Source organism: Eumetopias jubatus, unplaced genomic scaffold (assembly GCF_037043125.1).
Source record: "Eumetopias jubatus isolate StellerSeaLion01/CBP00866 unplaced genomic scaffold, mEumJub1_p1.0 scaffold_11, whole genome shotgun sequence".
Lineage (NCBI taxonomy): Eukaryota > Metazoa > Chordata > Mammalia > Carnivora > Otariidae > Eumetopias > Eumetopias jubatus.
Window position 1 is genome coordinate 29,432,040 of NW_028274817.1, and position 22,091 is coordinate 29,454,130.

At 50.5% G+C, this 22,091-nt stretch overlaps 3 protein-coding genes across 3 annotated transcripts in view; all 3 read right to left on the minus strand.

The window, feature by feature from the left end:
* The window catches only part of LONRF3 (LON peptidase N-terminal domain and ring finger 3), a 137,019-nt gene extending 122,454 nt beyond the window's left edge, over nucleotides 1-14,565 (minus strand). The window contains exons 1-3 of the mRNA XM_088028536.1: nucleotides 14,471-14,565; nucleotides 7,965-8,071; nucleotides 7,723-7,833 (exon numbers count right to left, since the gene is read on the minus strand). Of these exons, the coding sequence (XP_087884662.1) occupies nucleotides 7,723-7,833; nucleotides 7,965-8,071; nucleotides 14,471-14,565 (313 nt within the window). The remainder of the gene's footprint in view (nucleotides 1-7,722; nucleotides 7,834-7,964; nucleotides 8,072-14,470) is intronic.
* Nucleotides 14,566-18,053: 3,488 nt separating this feature from the next.
* Nucleotides 18,054-21,455, minus strand: ZCCHC12 (zinc finger CCHC-type containing 12). Its single transcript, XM_088028667.1, has 3 exons — nucleotides 20,751-21,455; nucleotides 20,345-20,486; nucleotides 18,054-19,917 (listed from the first exon to the last, which is right to left on the minus strand). The coding sequence occupies exon 3, from the start codon at nucleotides 19,788-19,790 to the stop codon at nucleotides 18,582-18,584; it is 1,209 nt and encodes a 402-aa protein (XP_087884793.1). The 5' UTR covers nucleotides 19,791-19,917; nucleotides 20,345-20,486; nucleotides 20,751-21,455; the 3' UTR covers nucleotides 18,054-18,581.
* Nucleotides 21,456-21,508: 53 nt separating this feature from the next.
* Nucleotides 21,509-22,091, minus strand: part of IL13RA1 (interleukin 13 receptor subunit alpha 1) — an 81,268-nt gene continuing 80,685 nt past the window's right edge. Inside the window, exon 11 of the mRNA XM_028087777.2 lies at nucleotides 21,509-21,665. Coding sequence (XP_027943578.1) covers nucleotides 21,594-21,665 — 72 coding nt within the window. The 3' untranslated portion in view covers nucleotides 21,509-21,593. The remainder of the gene's footprint in view (nucleotides 21,666-22,091) is intronic.

Below are 22,091 nucleotides of genomic sequence, written 5' to 3' on the forward strand. Positions count from 1 at the left end.
ATAAAGTGACTCATGACACATTCATACTGATAACCTCTGATCACCACCAGCCTTCGGTCTTTTCTTCTGTGTAACTCCTTCTCCCGACAGTAAAAGCTGGCTCTTGTTAGTCACAATATTTTATATGCTCGAGACTAGAATCTACATAAAGTAGGTTCAGAATTGCCAACCTGTATCCCAGTGGAAAACAAACCCACTATCTAGAGAACAGGATTTAGGTTCGGTTTGGGGGGGAGGGGTTGGGGGTTGGTCTTTAGCTTTAGAACAGTGGTTCTCGAAGTGTTCTCCCTAAACCAGCAGCATCAGCCTCATCCGGGAACTTGTTAGAGATGCAAATGCTCGAGCCCCTACTGAATCAGAAATGCTGGAGGGGGGGGCCATCACCCGGAGGTCCCCGAGCTCCCTAGGGGACTCTGATGCATACTGAAGTTTGAGAACCACTACTGTGGAGTACATAGTCAAAATACTCTTTTCTGGGGGCGCCTGGGTGGCTCAGTCATTAAGCGTCTGCCTTCGGCTCATGTCATGATCCCAGGGCCCTGGGATCGAGCCCCGCACTGGGCTCCCTGCTCGGCGGGAAGCCTGCTTCTCCCTCTCCCACTCCCCCTGCTTGTGTTCCCTCTCTCGCTGTGTCTCTCTCTGTCAAATGAATAAATAAAATCTTTAAAAAAAATACTCTTCTCCGAAGTTAGTGCATTAGTCTGCTCGGGCCAACAAAACTAAAAATACCACAGACGGGTTGACTTGAACAGTAGAAATGTATTTCTCACATCTTAGGGATGTGAGAAGTTCTTCAGGCCCGAAGTCCCAGATTAAAGTGCCAGCAAGGCAGGGGCGCCTGGGTGGCTCAGTCGGTGAAGCATCTGTCCTCAGCTCAGGTTGTGATCCCGAGGTCCTGGGATCGAGCCCCATGTGGGGCTCCCTGCTCGGCGGGGAGTCTGCTTCTCCTCCCTCTGCCCCTCCACCCCCACTCATGTGCTCTCTCACTCGCAAATAAATAACTAAAAATCTAAAACAAAAAAAAAGTAAATTCAGGAAAGTTCTCATCCCTTTCTGCCTCATTCCCAGTCCTTTCAACGCTGTTCCCACCCACGCCTGTAAATTACTAATCCCATTGGTTTTTGGTTTCTCTTTCCACACAAGGAGCATTGGTTTTCCGTGGCTCCTGCAACAAATTACCGCCAATTTAGTGGCTCAAAATGCCACGAATGTAAGATATTACAGTTTTGAAGGTCAGGAGTCCAAACTGAGATTCATAAGGCTAAACGTCCAGGCGTCGGCAGGGCTATGTTCTTTCTTGGCGGCTTTAGGGAAGAAGCTGTTTCCCTGTCTCTCCAGGCTCTACACGCGGCCTGCGCTCCTTGGCTACGGCCCTTCTATCGTCAGATCGCTCTGACTGGGAGCCCTGCTTCCACGAGCACATCTCCTCCCTCCGACTCTGCCCCTTCTGCCTTCCTCTTACAAGGACCCTTGTCATCCGCTTGGACCCACCAGGGTAATCTCCTCAGATTTCCATCCCTAATCACATATGCGAAGTCCCTTCTGTCATATAAAGCCGCATAGTCACGGTTCTGGGGATTAGTGTGTGAACATCTCGGGGGGGGGGCGGGGCGTCATTCTTCCACACAGATATTTTTTTAAGTTTTTAAAAACACAGAGTGACAGATCTTAGTATTCTCCTTCTTACAATCATTAAACAGCTTCCCTCTCTTCCTAGAAGGAGCCCAACCATTTCACCCTGCCAGCCTCCTTCGCCTCCTTCCGTGTCCTTGACTGTGCCAAATCCTTGATGGCTTTCAGCCTTTGCACGTACTCTTTTCCTCTGCCTAGAATATTCTTTCCCCAGCTCCTCTCATGGTTGGCTCATTCTTCCAGTCTCATCTCAAATGTCACCTCTTTAGAGAAGCTCTCCCTGATTACCAGACAGGTAACAAACAGCCCATCTCAATGACTGCGATTTGGCCTATTTATTTTCTTTATCATTGATCGTGGTCTATAATATATTATGTTATCAGTTTGTTTACGGACCCATCTTTCTCACTAGGATGTAATCTCCGTGAGGGTGGAGACCATGTGTATTCCTGTATATCCCTAATATCTAGACACTCAGGAAGTGTTGACAGGATAGTCGAATGCTGCTCCAGTCTGGGTGGCCAACGGAGGGTGAGTGTGTCGCGGGTCGAAATAGAGTAAACAGAAGAATCCCTGTGACTGTAGGTACTGCTGATGCAGACTTTCACAAACCCCAGTACAACCTGAACAATTTCCTATGTGTCCGTCGTTCCTTCATTCATCCACAAGTATTCGCTGAGTAGCTAATATACACACACTTTAATCTACACAACAATACCATAAGGGAGCTACTATTACTATTATCCCCCTTTTACCGACAAGAAGACTGAGGTTCAGGGGAGTAGCGTGGCCAAGGACACGCAGCTAGGAAGCTACCGTATGCTACTATATGTTAGGCTTACCGCTAGGCTCAGGGGCTATACCAGGGAACGAGGGAACATGGTCCTTGCCCTCTCTGGTGGACAGACAGTCCGAGGATGAATCCATGCTTACAGGGTGCTGTGCTAAGTGTTACGCTAGGGCTCTGCGAAGGGGGCCGTGGGAGCACCGGCCCGGGACCGTGAAATCAGGGTGAAGTGTGAGAGGAGGCTTCTGGGAAGAGGAGGCGTTTGAACTAAATTCGAAGCCTAAGTAGCTCTTAGCTAGAGGAATGGAAGACCAACTAGCCAGCTACTGATCGGGCTCACAGGCTATCATTTGCCTTGATGAAGTTTCTGGTTTTCTCTGGTCTGGCCTTCACCGCCGCTTTGCAGGGTAAGAAATCCAATATCATGAGTAACCTAGAGTTATCTGACTTTGGGAATACTGGCACATGCTTATAACGCTCGGGAGAGAATGAAGTTTATAAATCCTCAGAGCTCGCTAAGCTGGGAAGTGGCCATGCTCTCCAAAGGCATGGCTCCTGGGGCAGTTTCCTGGGGAGCCGAGACCCGGGCTCCCCACGCTTTCTCTTTAAAGGGCCAGGCGGTAAACATTTTTAGTTTTGTGGGTCATATATGGTCTCTGCGCCACTACCCCGCCCTGCCACTGCAGGGCAAAAGCAGGGATAGGGAACTCATAAACAAATAAGTGTGGCTGTGTTCCAACAAGACTTTATTTACAAAAATAGGAGGCAGGGTTTAGGGAGCCCCGGCCTAGAATAAGAGAAGTAGTTACAAGATTCAAATGCTTCATCACATCCACGTGTCCACTGATGCAACAGAGATAAACCCGCCTCCGGTATCAGACTGGGCATGTTCTCTCCTAGACAGTGCCCAGACCGACACTGCCAACACTGGCCTCTCTCGACCTTTTTTAATGCTCGACTGCCCTACGAAATCCCACCCTTTCCTAAAGTGTTGGGTATATGAAGGCTCTACTCATCAGTAAAGCTCCAAGGAAAATGCCAGCAGCATCAGTTGCCAGCGACTTCACAGAGAAAGCTTTGCTCCTTTGTTACCTGCAGGGGGAAAGAGCAGTCTCCGTTCTTACAGATGTTTCCCGCAAAAAAAGTGGCAGAGTCGGCAGCACTAACACTTAAAAGAGACCCACGAAGGGAGAGATTGTTCTTTTAAATTAGAATTTTTTATTTTTATAAAAGCAGTGTGGGTTCTCTGTAGAAAATTAGAAAACAAAAATAAGGGATAAATATTTATTATCTTTTATATAATTATATAATTTTATATACATATTATTTATATTTTATATAATTATATAAATAAATATAAATATATGTTTATATTATTATATTCCCACCTCCCAGAAACTACCCATATTAAGAGCTTAGTACAGGGGGTGCCTGGGTGGCTCAGTCAGCTAAGCCTTCGGCTCAGGTCATGATCCCGGGGTCCGGGGATCGAGTCCCACGTCGGGCTCCCTGCTCAGCAGGGAGTCTGCTTCTCTCTCTCCCTCTGCCCCTCCACCCACTCGTGCTGTCTTTCTCTCGCTCTCAAATAAATAAAATCTTTTAGAAAAAGAGTTTAGTACATATCCTTCCAGATCTTCTTCTAAGTTTACATAATACTTATCTGCACTTTCTACCAAAAGGAGATAATACAGCTACATAATGCTTTGTAACTGCTTTTTATCAGTCAGTCACCTCCGCCACCACCCGTTTATAAATTTTCATCTCATCGAATACCCCTCCATATTCAAATTTCCCTACTTTTCCCCCAAATATCCGATAAAGCTGGCTTGCTCAAATCAGGATCCAATCTCAGACCACACTTTTCATCTTTAGTCTCTTTTCATTTAGAATAGTATCCTTTTTTCAGGACAGGGATTTTGTTTCCTGGTCTAGCTCCAATCCCTTTACCAGTTCTTTGTACCCAGTAGTAGCTCAATAGATGTTTACATAATTAACCAATTAATATAAAACTTAGGGGAAGGGGGGTTTCACCCTAGAGCTTATCTCCTCCACCCATCACCCTTTATCTCCATTTTATAGATAATGAAAATTAGGACCCAGAGAAGTGAAAGTGACTTCCCAAGGTCACCCAGCAAGTACATGGCAATTGCTTTCCATTTCTCTGTTTATTCTATTAAACCAAGAGTTGGCAAACTTCTTCTGTGAAGGACAGAAAATCAATATTTTAGGCTTTATAAGAAAATATAATGACAGAAATACAAGAATACAATTACAAGCTTTTGTAATACAGGTCTACTAGTGAAAAAAAATGGAATGGAAGAATAACATTTTGTTTAATTGTGGCTGAAAGTTAGTGTTCCCCATGATCCTACTGATTGTAAAGGTTCATCTGATAAAACATTCTGAGTTTGCAGGTCATAGTTTGCCAGCCTCTGTCCTACACTATGCTGCTTCTCTGTGATTCGGCTTTTTCTTTGTGTTTGAGTGAAAATAACATCCTTCTTAATTAACAGTTATAAATGGGTTCCGGCTTATTGAAGTTATATGGTACTAAAGTACCAATGGGGAAATCTCCTTAGCCACACCCTTAAAATGCATGTTGTCTTATTTCAGTACCTAACTGTTGGTAATGTCTGTCTTCTTTCGTTTAAACTGCAAGAAGGTAGGTTGCATTGTGATTGTGGCTTTCATAATTAACCATGTGTTAATATTTAATGCGGCTGACCAATTTATAAATCAGCGCAAGTGAAGATGGTAATTGGCCTATGTCAGGGCTATTTTTTTTCCTCAAATAAAAACATTCTATGCTATTTGGAGAACTAAATAGCCCAAGAATTAAAAGAATAGAAAGTGGTTGCTTTTGGGGGAGCAGGGAATGGGGAGAAAAGCTGGGTACTCCTCTCTTTAAAAACAACAACAACAACAACAAAGCTTGTAGGACTATTTGACTTTTAAAACTATCTACATGTATAATTTTGATAAAAATACAAGAAAGAAAACCAGAGGCACATTAAAGCCCCTTCCAGAAAAGCCTTCTTGAATACTTTCCTCCATCCTCCAACTGAAGTTCGGGTCCCTCTTCTCTGCCCCCCACGGCATCCTGTGCTCGATTCCATCAGCGCACTTAACACACTGTGCTATAATTATGTTTCTCTGTCTCCCTCTCAGAGCCGTGAGCTCCTTGCATGGATGGCCTATGTGTTGCTCATTTCAGCAACTAGATCTTATAATTTTTAAAAAGCTAGTCATTAAAGTGAAGTGAAACTAACCAAATACCACTCAATTTGGGCAAATTAACATCACAGTGAGATACCAAACCAAAAGACTAAGCAGGTGTTGGTGAGGATATGGAGAAATTGGAACCTTCATACATTAACCAAGAGCAATCTTAAATGGTGCAGCCACTTTGGAAAAGAGTCTGGAAGTTCCTGAAAAACTGAAACATACAGTTGCCATCTGATGCAGAAATTCTACTCGTAAAGCAGGGAACGAGGGAACATGGCCTTTGCCGTCTCTAGTGGAGAGACAGAGAATGAATTCAAGCTCACGGGGCAGTGTGTTAAGTGTTATGATAGAACTCGGCTAAGGGTGCCAGGGGAGCACCAGCAAAGGGCAGTGAAATCAATCAAAGAATTGAAAACATATGTTCAGGGGCGCCTGGGTGGCTCAATCGTTAAGCGTCTGCCTTCGGCTCAGGTCATGATCCCAGGGTCCTGGGATCGAGCCCCGCATCGGGCTCCCTGCTCAGCGGGAAGCCTGCTTCTCCCCCTCCCACTTCCCCTGCTTGTGTTCCCTCTCTCGCTGTCTCTCTCTGTCAAATAAATAAAATCTTTACAAAAAAAAAGAAAACATATGTCCACACAAATGTTCCCAATTATTGGATGACTCTTAATAACCAAAAAAAAAAAAAAAAGAAAACAACCCAAATGTCCATCAACTGACAAATGGATCGACAAACGTGGTATATCCATAAAGCGGTATATCCATACCATGGAATATTATTCAGCTATAGAAAGTAATGACATACTGATCCATGCCACAATATACATGAAACTGGAAACATGATGCTAAGTGAAAGAAGCCAGTCACAAAAGACCAAATAGTGTAGGATTCAATTCATATGAACTGTCCAGAAAAGGCAATTATATAGAGAAAGAAGATGGATAAATGGTTGCTTAGGGCTAGAGGTCCCAGGAGAAATTAACTGCAGTTTTATGGGACTTTGCGGGGGTGGGGGTGGGGGGTGTGAATGGGGACCAAAATACTCTCAAACCAGATTGTGGTGATGGGTACACAACTCCACCAATTTACTAAAAATAACTGTACACTTAAAATAAGTGAATTTTGGGACGCCTGGGTGGCTCAGTCGGTTGAGCGTCTGCCTTCGGCTCAGGTCCCAGTCCTGGGTGGGGCTCCCTGCTCAGCCAGTACCCTGCTTCTCCCTCTGCCTGCCACTCTCCCTGCTTGTGTTCTCTCTCTCTCTCTCTTTCTCTCTCTGGCAGATGAATAAATAAAATATTTTTTTAAAAAGAGTGAATTTTACCGTATGCAAAGTGTAAGGCTTTTTAAAAATCCCTCAATCTATCCCATTACTTAGTTTCTCTCGAAATTATCCCCCCCCCCCCCCGCGCCCCAGCTGGCCTACCCGCGATACAAGACCCGGTGAGAATGGTGGTGAACGAAGTTTCTGTCGCATTCCTGTGGGTTGGGGCTGAGGGTTGTGCTGACAGACACATCAAAGTCTGCATCTGTGTGTGTGTGAAATTGTAAGACGTTTTGAGGTGTACGGGGCATTTCCGACTGGGTGATCCAAGTGTGTAATCCGGGCAATCCGTGGCCGGCTTCGGCCAGGCTAAGTGTGGAGTGTGCCTAAGGCCCCTACTCCAAGTAAGAAATGTAGTCAGGTCAGAGATTGACTTCTTGGCAACTCTCAAGCCCTGTGCACGCCCAAGTGATGTTCCATTAGGGCATATGCGCGGAACTGGTGATGTGGGGATGGCGGCGGGGGGTAATTTGGTCAGTGCTTGTTGGGCAAGGAAGTCCTGCGAGAACAGCCAAATGATCCAAACTACCCCCACCCCCACCCCCGCTCCCCGCGCTCGGCGCACTCTCACGGGGGTCCCCCTGGGAACAGCACGTCCCTCCACGGGGACGATGGGAGGTGACAGCACCTCTCCGAGCTAGGGGAAAGCCTGGCACCGAGTCCCCCCCTCCTTCCTCTGCCTCATGGGAAGGGCACAAACGGCCACAAAGCCAGAGGGAGGTGTCTCCTCCCAGGGGCTCCGGGCGCCCGGGAAACTCACGCGGCTGCTCGGCAGGGTGGCCGGGAGGTGACAGGTCAGGGAGCCCGGACTTGAGTCGCTGTGCCGCCGCAGACCCACCACGCGGCCGGCGCAGGGCGGAAGGAGAAGGCGCTGGAGGGAGCGGGGGGGGTGGGGGGTGGGGGGGGCGGTGAGCCGGCGAGCGCGCCCGCAGCAGGTGGGGGCCACCGGGCGGACCCGAGGACCCCGTGCGCCGCTCCCGGTCACGTGGCCGCCGCCCCTACGCGCCGGGCGCTTGTGTCGCAGCGCCCCCTGGCAGCCAGCAGCGGGCACGGCGGCGGGCACGGGCGCCGGCCGGCTTCCGGTGCACCCGGCAGCCCAGGTGAGGCCTCTGCCGAGGGGGCGGGGAGGGGGGGGGCACGGCCGCCCAGGGGAGCCCACCCAGACCCAAACTGGGGTCGCCCAAGGCCTTTGCTTTCCACCCTGGCCACCTTCTCCCCAGAGACCCCAAAGAGCGCACAACGGCCCAATAATTATCTTGCACCTGGATCCCGGCTCCCTTCTGCAAAAGTGGAGCAGAATCAGGCAGTTTTGGGGCGCCTGGGTGGCTCAGTCGGTTAGGCATCTGCCTTCAGCTCAGGTCATGATCCCAGGGTCCTGGGGTGGAGCCCTGTGACTCCCCACTCAGCAGGGAGCCTGCTTCTCCCTCTCCCTCTGCTGCTCCCCATGCTTGTGCTCTCTCTCTGTCAAATAAATAAATAAAATCTAAAAAAAAAAAAAAGGCAATTTTGTTGGAGGTGGGTTTTTCTTGATGTGCCTGGAAAAAAAGGTATTTTCAGGTGCGTGAATGTGAGCTAATTATGACCTCCCTGAGCCTCAGTTTCCTCTATAAAATGGGGATAATAATAGCGCCTACTTGACAAGGTGTTTGTGAGGGTGAGGATTAAGTAAAATAATCCACCTGTTAAAAATAAGACCACCAGCCCAAAATGGAGTCACTCATGCTAATCCCTGAATCACCAAAACCAGACCTAATATCGTTTTCCACCTCTCCCAGAAATGGAATCCTAAAGCAGTCAGTCGGGAATCACCAGGTCAGTACTAATGAAGTAACCTAAAGAAAAGTGACCTCACCCAACCAATTCACTTTTTGCTAGTATCTTCCTTGTTCCTGCTCCCTTTTGTATACAAAAGCCTTTCATCTTGTACAGCACCTCTGAGCTTCTTTCTGTCTGCTAGGTGGAATGCTGCCCAATTCATGAATCCTTAAATAAAGCCAATAACATCATCTTTAAAATGGACTCAGTTGAATTTTTTTTTAAGATTGTATTTATTTATTTGAGAGAGAGAGAGGGTGTACACATGAGCACAAGCAGGGGGAGGCAGAGGGAGAAGCAGACTCCCCACCAAGCAGGGAGCCCGACGTGGGGCTCAATCCCAGGGCCCCAGGATCACGACTTGAGCCAAAGGCAGATGCTCAACCGACTGAGCCACCCAGGTGCCCCATGAATTTTGTTTTTTAACACACATAATGGGTTTGGCAGATTGGTTAAAGCTAGTTATATAATTTGTTTTGCAGGGCTTACTTAGCAAACTACGTAAGAGTAGGGGTCGGGCGCCTGGGTGGTTCAGTCATTAAATGTCTGCCTTCGGCTCAGGTCATAGTCCCAGGGTCCTGGGATCGAGCCCCGCATCGGGCTCCCCGCTCGGCGGGAAGCCTGCTTCTCCCTCTCCCACTCCCCCTGCTTGTGTTCCCACTCTCGCTGTCTCTCTCTGTCAAATAAATAAATAAAATCTTAAAAAAAAAAAAAGAGTAGGGGTCATCTTTCCTCAGGATTCGGGGAAACGAAAGGATTTTGACACCACAAAATAAACACATACCTAAGGTGAATTATTCATTAAAATGGTAAGTATATGAGAATGAAAACAGTCTATTGCCACACCTTACTGTCTACATACACGGGACTTTGCTAGTGTGCTGTCTTCATTTGCATTGCTTTTCCAGGACTCTACTGTCCAGACAGAAGTTTCTTCATTACAGGAACTTCCCCATAGTCCCATCAACTCTTCAAGGGAAAGCATCAACAGTTTGTGCTCTAAAATCCTTCCCTTTCCTCGAAATTCTCCCCTTGCTATTTCCACCAATCCTAGACTGTTGGCATCATGATCCTTATCTCATCCTAATCAAGTCTCCATGTTGAAAGACCCTCTGCCTTAAATCAAAATCTTCATTCCTCAATAAATCCCGACCTCTCCTTTCCTCCCTGAAACACTGCCAAAACCAAAACCGCCGAGCGGGGAGCCCGATGCGGGTGGGGGGGTCTCCCATACTGAGGTAAGGAATAAATTCAGCCTTGTCAAATCAACAGGTATGTCGGTGATATTTGGGGAGTTCAGCATTTGACAGCTTTGAAGGCCCCACAGAGATCCGGTGGTGGCTGAGACCTCATCGCGATAGTCCAAGACCTTCAACTTGAAATGAGTGTCCTCTTCTGAGGCCTCTTAAGCTTCCTGCTTGGGGCTCTCTGACTGCAAATGTGGGTTTTGTAGGTTTCACATTGGCTGAAGCTCTGATCCCTTTCTTTGAGCTCCCAGTTGCTAAGGATACTGGTCCTGTGGTCCACACATCACCCCCAATGAGAAGCCATTCCTAACCCCTGGACTGTAGGGCCCTCTGTGTGCCAACTGTCCCGGGCTCCTCCTTGCCATGGCTCTCACTATAAGGGTAAGCCTAGTGGGACCAAAGTTCCCTGCATTGTAATCGTGAGGTCAACCTGTGATGTGGCTGGGACCTGGGTGATTTTTATGGTGATCTCTTTCTCTCCACAGGCCCCATGCCCCCCATCCTTGAGTCTTCTTCTTCCTTGTTCTCTCTCCTTGAGCTTGAGTTCTCTTCTTCCATTCAAATCTTCTCATTGAGTGCCCAAAAGAGTTTTAACATTTTCTTCTCAGTCCTTCAGATTTTACATTAATGTCCCTCATTATTTTAAGACATTCCCACAACTCTCTTGCTTTTCCTGTGAAAACAGTCATACTTACTACAATTAATGCTCAGGCGACTGTGTTTATTTCTTGCAGGCTTTTTTGTATGTTTCTATATTTGCTTAGACTTTACCCCCCTTACTCCTCTTTTTGCAAACGATCTTTAATTTCTGCTCTTGAAATGACTACCTTTATCATTAGAAAAAGAGCAAAAACTGATAGCTATGTATATGTAAAATTCTAGAGAGTATAACCTCAATAAATTTTATATGTATCTACACTCACATACAGAGTTAGAAAAACATTTTACGAGAAATATGCCCAAAGGTTCGGTGCTTACCTATGGCTTTTTTTGCTCTTTCTGTGCACTTTTGTAGCTATTTAAATATTAACCATACAAAATCTTTTACATAGTTTTGTGTCATTCTGAACATCCTACTCTTATAACAACTCTAAAATTATTTAATAAATAAAATAGTTGCACAAAACATTCTGGCAGGCAGCAAAGGAAAAAGTTTGTATGTTGTCTCTTAAGTGTCAACTATCAATGATACCATAGAGATTCTATTTTCAATTATGTTCTCTTGAGCTAAAATAGATCTTGGTTCATCCAGGGTATTTAAAATCAACCTTCATCAGGGCGCCTGGCGGGCTCAGTCAGGAGAGCATGCGACTCTTGATCTGGGGGGGTGGGGCGTGAGTTTGAGCCCCACGTTGGGTGTAGAGGTTACCAAAAAAAAAGGTAAGTCAACTTAAAAAAATTTTTTTTAATCAACCCCCATCGTATCTCTCTAATAAAATTTATTTTACTTACAGATTTTCCAACAGCTTTAACCTGTGTTTACCAGACAGGAAACTGGGCAAATATTTGTATCTGCCTATTACCCCTGCCCCCACTAATCTTCCACTGCGATACAGTTTTTCTCAGTAATGTCAATACTTTGCCTTGAAATATATGATAGGAAGTTCACAGGCTTTGGTGCCAGGCTTACCATCTGTTTACTGCTATATCACCTTACTTGTTGCTATCTCTTCCTGAGACTCATTTATATCCTTTAAAATGAGGTTAATAATTCTTACTCTATTATTGACATGTTCAACACCTCGCAACTGAAAACAATAGTCGTCCTTATTGTTATTACTCTTGATTATTCCTTAGTATAAGGAAAAGAGCAAACAACACCCAAAACAGTCATATTTTACAGGGCAGTTGCCTTTTTTTTTTTTAAGATTTTATTTATTTATTTGACAGAGAGAGAGAGATAGCGAGAGAGGGAACACAAGCAGGGGGAGTGGGAGAGGGAGAAGCAGGCCCCTCTTGGAGCAGGGAGCCCGATGTGGGGCTCGATCCCAGGACCCTGGGATCATGACCTGAGCCGAAGGCAGACGCTTAACTGACTGAGCCACCCAGGCGCCCCTACAGGGTGGTTGCTTTTAATATTTACAAATGCACATGGAGTGACTGGGAATTTGAAACACCTAAACCTAAGGTCTGATGATGTCACAGCAATGAGGCTACAAAGAAACCCATCTCTCACCTTCTGCCATGCGAGGGGCGAATGGTCCAACTGATAAGCCACAGCCTGCGAGAGTGAGAAGCAAGCAATTGATCTAGAACGTCTCCCATGTTTCCTACCTTATCAATGAGAGGTAGATGGCGGTTCCATGTGCGCTGTTCTCTCCTTGACCATCTGCTCCCCAGCAGCGCTGGTTCCAAGAGAGCGGCCTGGCACTTCATTCATTCCAGCGACAAACCCGTAAGGCGAGCCAGCTTGTGTTTCAGGCAGCGTACTAGGAGCTGGGGATGCGCCTGTGAACTAAGCAGACTAAAACATTGGCCCTTTTGAGTTTATATTCCAGCGGGGAGAGACAGGAATAAATAACTGATATAATCCATCAGTAAATTAGGTAGCCTAGAAGAGAGGCATGTGACGGAAGGGGCGTGGGTTGGCCGGGGGCCAGGTGTGCCGTTGTTAATGGGCTGCTCGGGGTCAGCCTCATTGAGGAGGTGCCATTTGAGCAAAAACTGGAACGTGATGAGGGATCAAGGCACAGGGACATCTGGGGGGACAGTAACAAAGTACCAAAATATCCAAATGGCGTGCTGTTAGGTATGGGGGTTATAAGCTTAGAGGGGAGGACAGATATAAGCAATTATGACAAACTGGTAAGTACTGACTCTCAACTCTAGAAAACAAACGGAGAGTTGCCAGAGGGGAGGTGGGTGGGGGGCCGGGGGGTGACTGGGTGATGGGCCTGAAGGAGGGCACGTGATGTGATGAGCCCTGGGCGTGATACGCAACTGATGATGAATCATTGAACGCCACATCTGAAACTAAGGATACACACTATATGTTGGCTAATTGAATTTAAATTTAAAAAGTGATAAGTACTGCCTAAGATATAAAGAATGACCTCGAGTGGAGTCAGGGAACGCTAGCCCGAGGGGGAGATGATTCTAGAAGGTCGACAAGGGTTTGGCCAGGTGACGAGGAACACTGGGCCGATGGGACAGCACGTTGGGAGTCAAAGATGACACAGAGGACCGTAGACTGGTGATCTTTGAAGGCCCTTTTCCAGAGGGGCCACACTTCATTTGTCTGGTGAGGCCCCAGTCATGTGAAGGCACACCCAGAGTTCTGGATGCAGCGCGTTCCATTCGAAGCACGGAGCCTACTTTGTTCGGCCAAACCTCACTAGTGGTCTTTCAGGTTGTTTGCAGCTTCCCGCTATGACCCGAGAAAGCTAGGGTAAACATCTTTGTTCATAAAACTTTTTTACACTTGTTCAGCTATTTTCTTAGCACGAATTTCAGGAAGTTAAGCTGCTGGATTCAGGGGTTTTCATATTTCAACCTTTGATACGTTTCCCGCTTGGCCTTCCAGAAAGAAGGTGTCAATTCTCAGTCCTACCAGCAGTGTGGGAGAGAGGCTCTTTGCCCACATCCTTACCAACAGTTTGTTATTTTTAGTATCTTATCCCAGAAATTGAATATAAAAATAAATATGAGAAGACAGTTCCAAGCTCTGAGAAGGAAGTTTCCGAAACGGATCGTTTTTCCTGTCTTGTTCGATAAAAGAAATGAGACGGAGGCCATCCTGTCGGGCAGACTTTAAATCGTGAGTATGACGGTTCAGAAATCCGAACTCAGGATGCAGCCAATAGAATGATCAGACCGTCTGTACCCATTACCTTAGGAACGCCTCCTCCAGCTTAGGCACCACCTCTGGCCCTGGGGTGGGGCAGACCTGAAGTTCAGGGCCAGCTCCACCCCTCATTCGCTGTCTGATCTTAGGCAAGTTACTGTAAGTGGGTGTGCCTCGATGTCCTGGTCTGTAAAATGGGCCGGTGAACGCAGCACATATCTGAAGGAGTGGTCATGAGAGACCACAATGAGCTGTAGGTTCTGGCCTCAGATGAGAAGCTGTAGCCGGAGAGCCATGCATCCTGTCAGCATGAAGCTGGAGACCCAGCTCTACTGCTTCTGCCCCCTTTTATGCTGCAGGGTGAGACCCCGGGGAGTCGTGACAGGATTTCAAGGTTACCTGGGTCATGGAGGACTCCTCGGACGGCAGTCCTGGCCCCTTCCCCGCCCCACAGCGGGGAGGCTCGGTGTCCCTCTGCCATGAGCACCCCCTGGCCCCCATCTGTTGCTCAGGGGCGTGGCTTGGGTGGAGGAGGACTTGGCCGGTCTTGGGCTCTCCGAAAGGACCAGAGGCCGTGTGGGGGAAGAAGACATGCCCTGCGGACACATAAAACAAGGAGAGATCCACCTCAGCGTTTAACAAGTGTTCTTTTCTTGCCCTACATCATCGTCACCGTCACCACCGCCATCACCACTGAACTCTCAGGCATTTCCGAATCCACTCCGCGGCTGTCGCTGCTGCAGCCAGACGGTCGCATTGTCAGGTTGACACTAAATAAGGCCCGTCCGCACGGCCTGGACAGCCTCTCATGCGCCCCTGTCTTCCCTTCCGGGGCAGCCTAATGCCTTCTAGGAGAGTAAGAGCTAGCGCTTCTCGAGAGCCTATGGCGGACCAGCCGGCCCTGTGCCCGTCATACGCGGGGCACCCCTGGGAACGGCAGGTCACCTTATCCTGAATGGACAAACCTCAGTTCACTCTGAGGATCACGGCCCCGCGGGGTCGTGATCCCAAGCCAGCCTTGGGAAGCCCGCGCTCCTCACCCCCTTCTGAGCCCTTCTGCCGCGGCCAACTAGCTGCCCGACCCCTAGGCAAGTTTCTTAACTTCCCCGCATGTTTCCTCATCTGAAATGTGTGCTCATGGTAATGCCTATTTTCGGGGGTTAAAGGACTTTGGTACAGGCTGCCCGGCCCACGATAAGCTCTTCATAAACCACAGTTGTAAAGATTTTTTTTTTCTTTTTAATACGATCAGGGAGGGATCAAGAAGAGGAAGGAGATTCAGCAAAGGAGACCGAGCAGCGGCACCAACAAGATCAGGGAGGGGGAACCGGGAGAGAGGGGCGTCATGGAAACCGAGGGGAGAGTATGCCGGGAAGGAGGGGGCCCTAACGCAAAGGGCTACTCAGAGGCCGGTTTCTTCTGAGAAGACAAAAGAGCAATTTTCATCTCTTAGCGACCGATGAGAAGAAAGGAAGAAAGGAAGAAAATTGGCCTATAGCTTTATTTTTTTAAGCTTTTTCTATTTAAATTCCAGATAGTGAACGATAGGTGTTATAGGGGTTGCAGGTGTACAATAGAGGGGTTCGACACTTCCATACGTCACCCAGCGCTCATGGTGACAAGTGCCCTCCTTCATGCCCATCCCCTAGTTCTCCCATCAGGGTGTCCCCTGGAGTTCAGTCTGTTTCTTGCTTTGCCTCTCTCTCTCTTTTCCTCCTTTGCTCATCTGTTTTGCCTCTTAAATTCCACGTACGCGTGAAACCACAGGGTGTTTGCCTTTCTCTGACTGACTTGTCTCGCTTAGCATAACACTCTCTAGCGCCATCCATGTCACTGCAAATTAGCCTACGGCTTTCAGGGAAGCCTTTTTTTTTTAGACTAACTCCATTAATCTGATCAGAATGCTCAGGTGTCAGTTCCAAGTCTTCTAATTAGGGAAAATGCATATTTCTTTGGTTTTTTTTTTTCTTTAAAGTAAAACAAACAAGCAAAAAGACATGTCAGGTTACATCAGGCTGGTGAAATAAAAATTCAGACAATCTCAAACTGACACTGCGGAGAGGAGGGGAAAAGAAGAAAAAGGGATGGATCACAGTACAGGTTTCCAAAGCAATGGTCTATACTGAAACCCCCAGACTAACTCCCGTGAAAAGGAGGGTAGGAAATGGACAGAACTTACTGGTGTTTCATTCCATCTTTCTATTCTACCTGGTGCCACAAAGAACTTACGGCCGCCTATACTGTGTCTTTGGACAAATATTCAACAAGTGTTTCCAGAGTACAATCGAGAAAAAAACGATCGGGAAGCGGCCTGCTATTCTACTCTAGACTAGATGAGGGAGAAAGATAGCTCCCGAGGGGAGATTCAGGGAGACATAGAAAGGAATTAAGGGTGAAAGTCTACATATGCTGTAAAGCACTGGGGGCCCCTGCGGCTTTGGGGGCCTGAGTGGAGCTGCCACTTACCTGGGGGTGGCGGAAGGGCCCCCTTTGGCTCAGGAGAAATGAGGGTAGCTTTCATGGTCCCAGAGGTGCCCCAGAGGGATGCAAAGAGTGGCCCTGTCCTGGCCAGTTATCAGCTAAAGGATCTGAGGCAGAGAGGCCCACGCAGTCTCCTTCTGGCCCGGAGGGTTGAGAAGGCTGAGGCTTAAGGCAAATTCGGGGTGCTGAGGGTGGGGGAGGGGAGATGGCAGAGCACAGGAGGCCGAGCCTCCAACCCTCACCACCGTCACCACCGAGGGGTGAGTGTGGGTGGCCGAACTGCGGGTTTTAGGGCCGGATTGTGAGGTCATTGATGGAAAAGGAGCAAGAAGCCAGGGAGGAGCCGAGGGGCTATTTCTGGAAAAAGCAGCACTTCAAGGCGCGTTCTGGGTATGGCAGCCCAGGGAAGACCGCCCCGGCTTCTCCTGCTCCCTCGGGGCCTCAGCCTGCACCCCCCCACCCCTCCTGAGCTGTCGTCAGCTGCTAGCCTAACTAAAACCCCAGTGTCTCTCCCAGAGCCCCTCAACCTCCGCCATTCCTAGGACAACACAGCCCAGAGTTCTGTGTGACCCCCTGGGCTCTGCGATTCCTCCCAGGCTTCTTGAGGCTGTGGATCTCCGTGTGTTTCCCTGGTCATCGCGCCCTCACGGGGGGGGGGGGGGCAGCTCCCCTTACCCAAACAGCTCTGGGCTTCCCCCGATGCCGCCCCCCCCGCCCCCCCCCCCCGCTGCCACTGCTGTTTATGGTAACCTCTCAGCTCGGTGGAGTCCCCATTTCAGGCACGACAAATGCCCCCGGGGGGCCTCAGTTCTGGCATTCGGTTCCCTCTCGGCACCCTGCCCTAAATGCAATCACCCCCCACCCCCAGCCGTGTCCTGTTCACAGAAATAGGGACATGTGCCCCTACACAAGACCCAGGGGCCCTCTGGGGCTGGGGCCACACGCGTCCTCTTTTATCACCCTCCAAAATGAGACCCAGAGATGAGACAGGGCAGGTTCCAGGAAGGTCCACCTTTTCTTTCCCTCCCTCCCCCGTGAGTGCCCTCCACTCGACTGAAATGCGGGGTGGGGCTTCCCGGCTTTCTGATCACCAGTACTTCAGGTGCCACCGGGCAACTCTGATGGCGGCTAGTCTCAATTCTTGGGGTGGGGAGGGGTTGCCTTGGAGTCCTCGGGGGCGCCTGTGTCCTCCAGCAGATCCCTTCAGGGCTTATGGGGGGAGGCTCTCCCGGGCTGGGCTCCCAGGAGGAGATGCCCTCTCCTTCCCTTGACTGGGGAGTGAGGAGCGGTGGCGTCGGGGCCCCAGGAGAGAGTCCACGTTGGGACCGGGATGTCCACAAGCAGCAGGAGCTACAACAATCCAAGGAATCCATCTGGAGGAGGAAGAGCGCTCCTCCCCCGAAGTGACCAGGAACGGCGTCCCCGGAATCCCCCACTTGGGGGCTATTACCCCAGCGCCAGGCCCCTCCACTGGACTCCTTTGGATACAGTAGAGAGGAAGAAAGCATTGGGGCGGTCAACAAGTGGGTGCCATAATCTGGCTGTATGACCTGCGGGACAGGCCAGTTGTGGCAAGGGGCTCTGTCCATCTCCCTCTGGGGACTATTTCAGCCCATTTCTTCATCCCTTTACCACAGCTGCAAATTGAGGTTGATCAGAACCCCACCCGGGGGTCCAACTGCACCCCTTTATAGCTTTGTACTATATTTCTCTTGTTCCTTTTTCTTTACCTTTTCCTAAAAGAGTAACACAGAGACATTAAAATAGATGCTGATATATATTTATTGACATAGAAAGAAGCCCACGACATACATTGTTTGGTGAAAAAATACAGACTATCGAACGGCACTTATATTTGATCACTTTTATCTGCACATATATCTGGGTACATAGGTAGAGGGAAATATCTAGAAGGACATTCGTCAAAGGGTTGACAATGGTTAGATCAGGGTGGAGAGTTTGGGGTAACTGGTGCTTGACTTTTTTGTACTTTTCTTTATTGTTTGGAGGTTTAACGATGCATTATGCCACTTTCACAAAGAGAATAAAGCCATCAAAGAAATAGGCACACAAAGAAAACAGACCCTTAGGCAGCAGAGAGGGAGTGGGGAAGCAAGGGCAGAGGTCAGGCCGTCTCCCTCCACTGAGCTGGTATCCAAGACCCTTTCTGCTCCGCTCCGCAAAGAAAGCTGCTTGGTGGATTCATGCAATTAGAAGCGCCCCTCCCTAGTCGTCCCATTGCCGGACTCGGAGTTTGGGTTAAGGGTTCACTTAAGGCCGGGGGCTACCACCTCACTGCGGCTCGGAAGGGTCATCTTGTTTGCCAGGGGCCTCTCGTGGCCCCTCCTCCTCCGTATGGGTCAGCTCCTGCAGGGTGATGATCAGATTCTCAAACACCTGGGCCCTGTTGCTCTCATTGTCACAGGTCTCCTTCGAGTGGCCCTCCTCACCGCAGTATGAACAGCGGATCGCGTGTTTTCGCTTCCTGGCTCTACGCAGATTCCCAGGATCATCATTCTTATACCCCGAACCCCCACTGGTGGAAGGAGACTGAGCCCGGGAACTGCTGGGGGAGTCAATGACTAGCACTCGGTCCCGAGGTCTGGGCCTGCGTCTGGGGAGAGGAGACGCCGAAAAGTGCAGTGGAGGGTCCGGAGACTCCACCAGGATCACATCCTCGTCGGAGTCCTCGAGGGCGTCGTCTATCTCTATGACGTTGCAGTCAGCACCGTCCACCACTATCGGGGGGGAGCCCTGGGAGGCCACTGGACTGGTGGCCCTCTCCACCACGGGCTCAGATCTTTTGGGCCGTTTCTGCTTAATGAAAGTGTCGTCCCAATCCTCTTCCTCTCTTACCATTTTGATTAACTCTAGGAAACTGGGGAGTCGCTCCTGCTCATTTGCGTACATCCTAAGAAGATGCTTCAGCCTAAAGCGCAGGTCCCCGTTCAGCTCGGCCCCTATAAGGAGCTGGTGCAGGCGACTCTGGTTGGCATCTTTCTGAGCTATGATCCCTGCCTGAATAGCGTTCTGGAGCTGCACCTCTAAACGGATCACATAAAGGGAGGCTTTCTCCCCCTGTGCCTGCAGGGTGTTAAAAAATTTACCGTGAGCGGACGCACTGCTCTCAGACTCCCCAAACACCAATTTCATGGCGCGCAAGAAATCAGCCACGCTTAGGTTGGGGTTGGCCGCCTGGAGCAAAAGCATGACCTCCCTGGCGGGGCCTCGCAGGGTTTTGAGCAAGCGCTTGAGCTTTTCCTCCTCAGACATATTCCAATCGGGTAGGGCCCCATTGACTTGGATCAGCCAGTTTTCGAAGGTTTCTTCCCCCTGGGCTGGCACCACCCTCCCCGAGAACACCTTCATGTTTCTCTCGGCCATGGTGGCCATTAAAGGACCGAGACTTCTCCCCAGGGACCTCAGCATAGAATGGGCCCAGGGCGGCAACGGTGCGTTCTGCCGCCGGCTATTACCCATGCGCGCAATGATGCTAGCCATGACTGACGACGATGGGGTGGGGGTGGGGGGGTGGGGATCCGAGTATAACAAGACGCTCAGGCTCCGTGGAAATGCCTAATCTGCGGGCGCGCTGGGGCACTCCGCCTTCCTCCTGTCTCAGTAGGGACTGTAAAAAAGAAAAAGAAAAAAACAAAACAAAAACGGGGAGTAGTTAATAAAGGAACTGGCTGCAATGGTATTCTCTCCCTTCCTGAATGTCCTGCAGTACAGTTTATATCTGCCCACTGCCCTAAAAATATCCTCCAGGAGACCGGCAATTACAAGCTCACGGAGCCAGCCGGTGTCTCCGTTGTTAGCAGGGTGCTTTTTACAGCCACATCCATCCCCTCCCGCCCGTCGTCCAGGAGGAGGGAGGGCAACTGTTGCTTCTAAGTGTAATAGTGGATGGAAGCTGATATTGGGCTCTCAAAATAGAGCACAGTGGTCACAGATTTATAGGAATAAATAAGGTCTCATCAACCTCCTGGTCTCAGGTCCCAACCACACCCCCTTCTCAAAGTTCTCCCCTCCCCCGTTATTTCTCAGATTCTCACGGGAGCGCAGGAACAGGCGCGCGCGCCTTTATTCCGCTTCCAGCTTCTGCAGCCGGGGGCCTCCGTGGGAAAGCTCGTCTCCGGGCTCGGGCCGATCTCTGTCCACCGGGGGTCGCCGATCCGGGACCTCGGGGCGTCCAGACTGCGCCGCCGCGGAGGGCAGGGCAGGGAAGGGTCAGGTGCAGCCTCATCCCTCATCCCGCTCCCTCCCTCCCCGCATCCTCCCTCCCTGCCTCTCCCCCGCCCCCCCGCCCCCCCCGCCGCCTCCGCCGCCCCCCCCCCCGCCGCCGCCGCCGCCTGCGCCGCCTCCGCCGTCTGCAGGCGGAAAATTCCTCTCCCACCTTCTGAGTACGAACCAAAGCGACCCCCGCCCCAGGGCATTTCCCCCGGGAAATCGTCGGCCTACCAGCTCTGCAATCGGCCGCGCAGAATTCAAGTTCGGATTCGGCTCTGATGGCCTGCCACGGAGACAGGGAATAGGAGTGGGACACGCACAGCCACACACTCCTCTCCAGAAGAGATGAGGAGATGCAAAGGGGGGGATCAAGGCAGACAGCTTGCGTTCCTCCCCCCCCGCCCCCACCCCCCGAAAACGCCCCCCTTCTCAATCTAGGCAAATCCTACCCATTAGGCAGCATCCAGGGGCACCCCACTTCCTCCCTGAGCGCCGCCGGGCCACGGGAGTGCTCCTGACCTTCGCAGTCCTCGATTCCCCAAGCGGGGAGCCGCCCAGGACTGGTGGGGCTTCCCCTCCTCTCTCGGCGCCGGGCCGATCGCGCCCCCTTTCTTTACCTGCGCTCGGGCCTTGCCCGCGGTGGACGCCGCCTTCCGGTCTCCGCGGCCCTGCAGGGGAGAAGGGACGGGCACGGCCTCGGCCGCCCAGCGACCGGGAGCTGCCCGCGGAGCGGCTCCGCACGGCCTCCCAGCGAGGGGTAGCCGAGTCCAGACAGCGCGGTTCCCACGGCAGCCGCCGCGGCTTTTATCCTCTGCCCACTGAGACAAAAGAGCGTGACGAGAGGGCCGGCGCGGCCAATCAGCGGGGCGCGGGGGCGGGCTCCCGCGCGGTCTCCAGCCGGATGCAAATGCACGCCCGCGGAGGCGGCGGCGGCGGCGGCTGCGGCGGGGGGGGCGGGGGGCGCCGGGGAGGGGGGAGCGTGAGGTGGGCCGCCGATCCGTCGGGTGTCAAGCGCAGCTGCATTGCCTCGACTGGAAGAGTTCGCGACTCTTCCCTTCTTCTGTCTCCCTCGGCTCAGCTCCGCGCCTCGGGGCCGGGTGCATTAAACACGGGATGGAAATCAAATCGACGAGAAAAGTAGTTCACCTTTGTATGGGGCGGGGGGAGGGAGAGAAGAGCATTAGCGCTTTCTGGGTGCAAACCCGCTCGCCCAATTCTTTTACTGTGAAGAAGGTGGTAGTGCGTCCATTGAACAGTGAAGGTCCTCAGGCATCCAGGCGCTTAACCAGTACTCACCGAAGGATGGGTGCAAGGCTGGCTGCATGAGAATCATTTTGGGGCGCTTGTTAGATAGGCAGACTCCTGGGCCCCGAATCGGGGGGATTCTCATTGCCTAGGACTAGAGCTGGGCGTGGTTTTGCGCCTCGTATTTTTGACCAGCGCTGCAGTTAATTCTGAGAGGATGCAGGGAGGATGGTGAATGAGTAAATGGACCTGCCCTCAATGTATCTGTTCATAGCATTATCTGTGGTGAAACGCAGCTCGGGAGCAGATGCCCCTACCTGGGGGGTC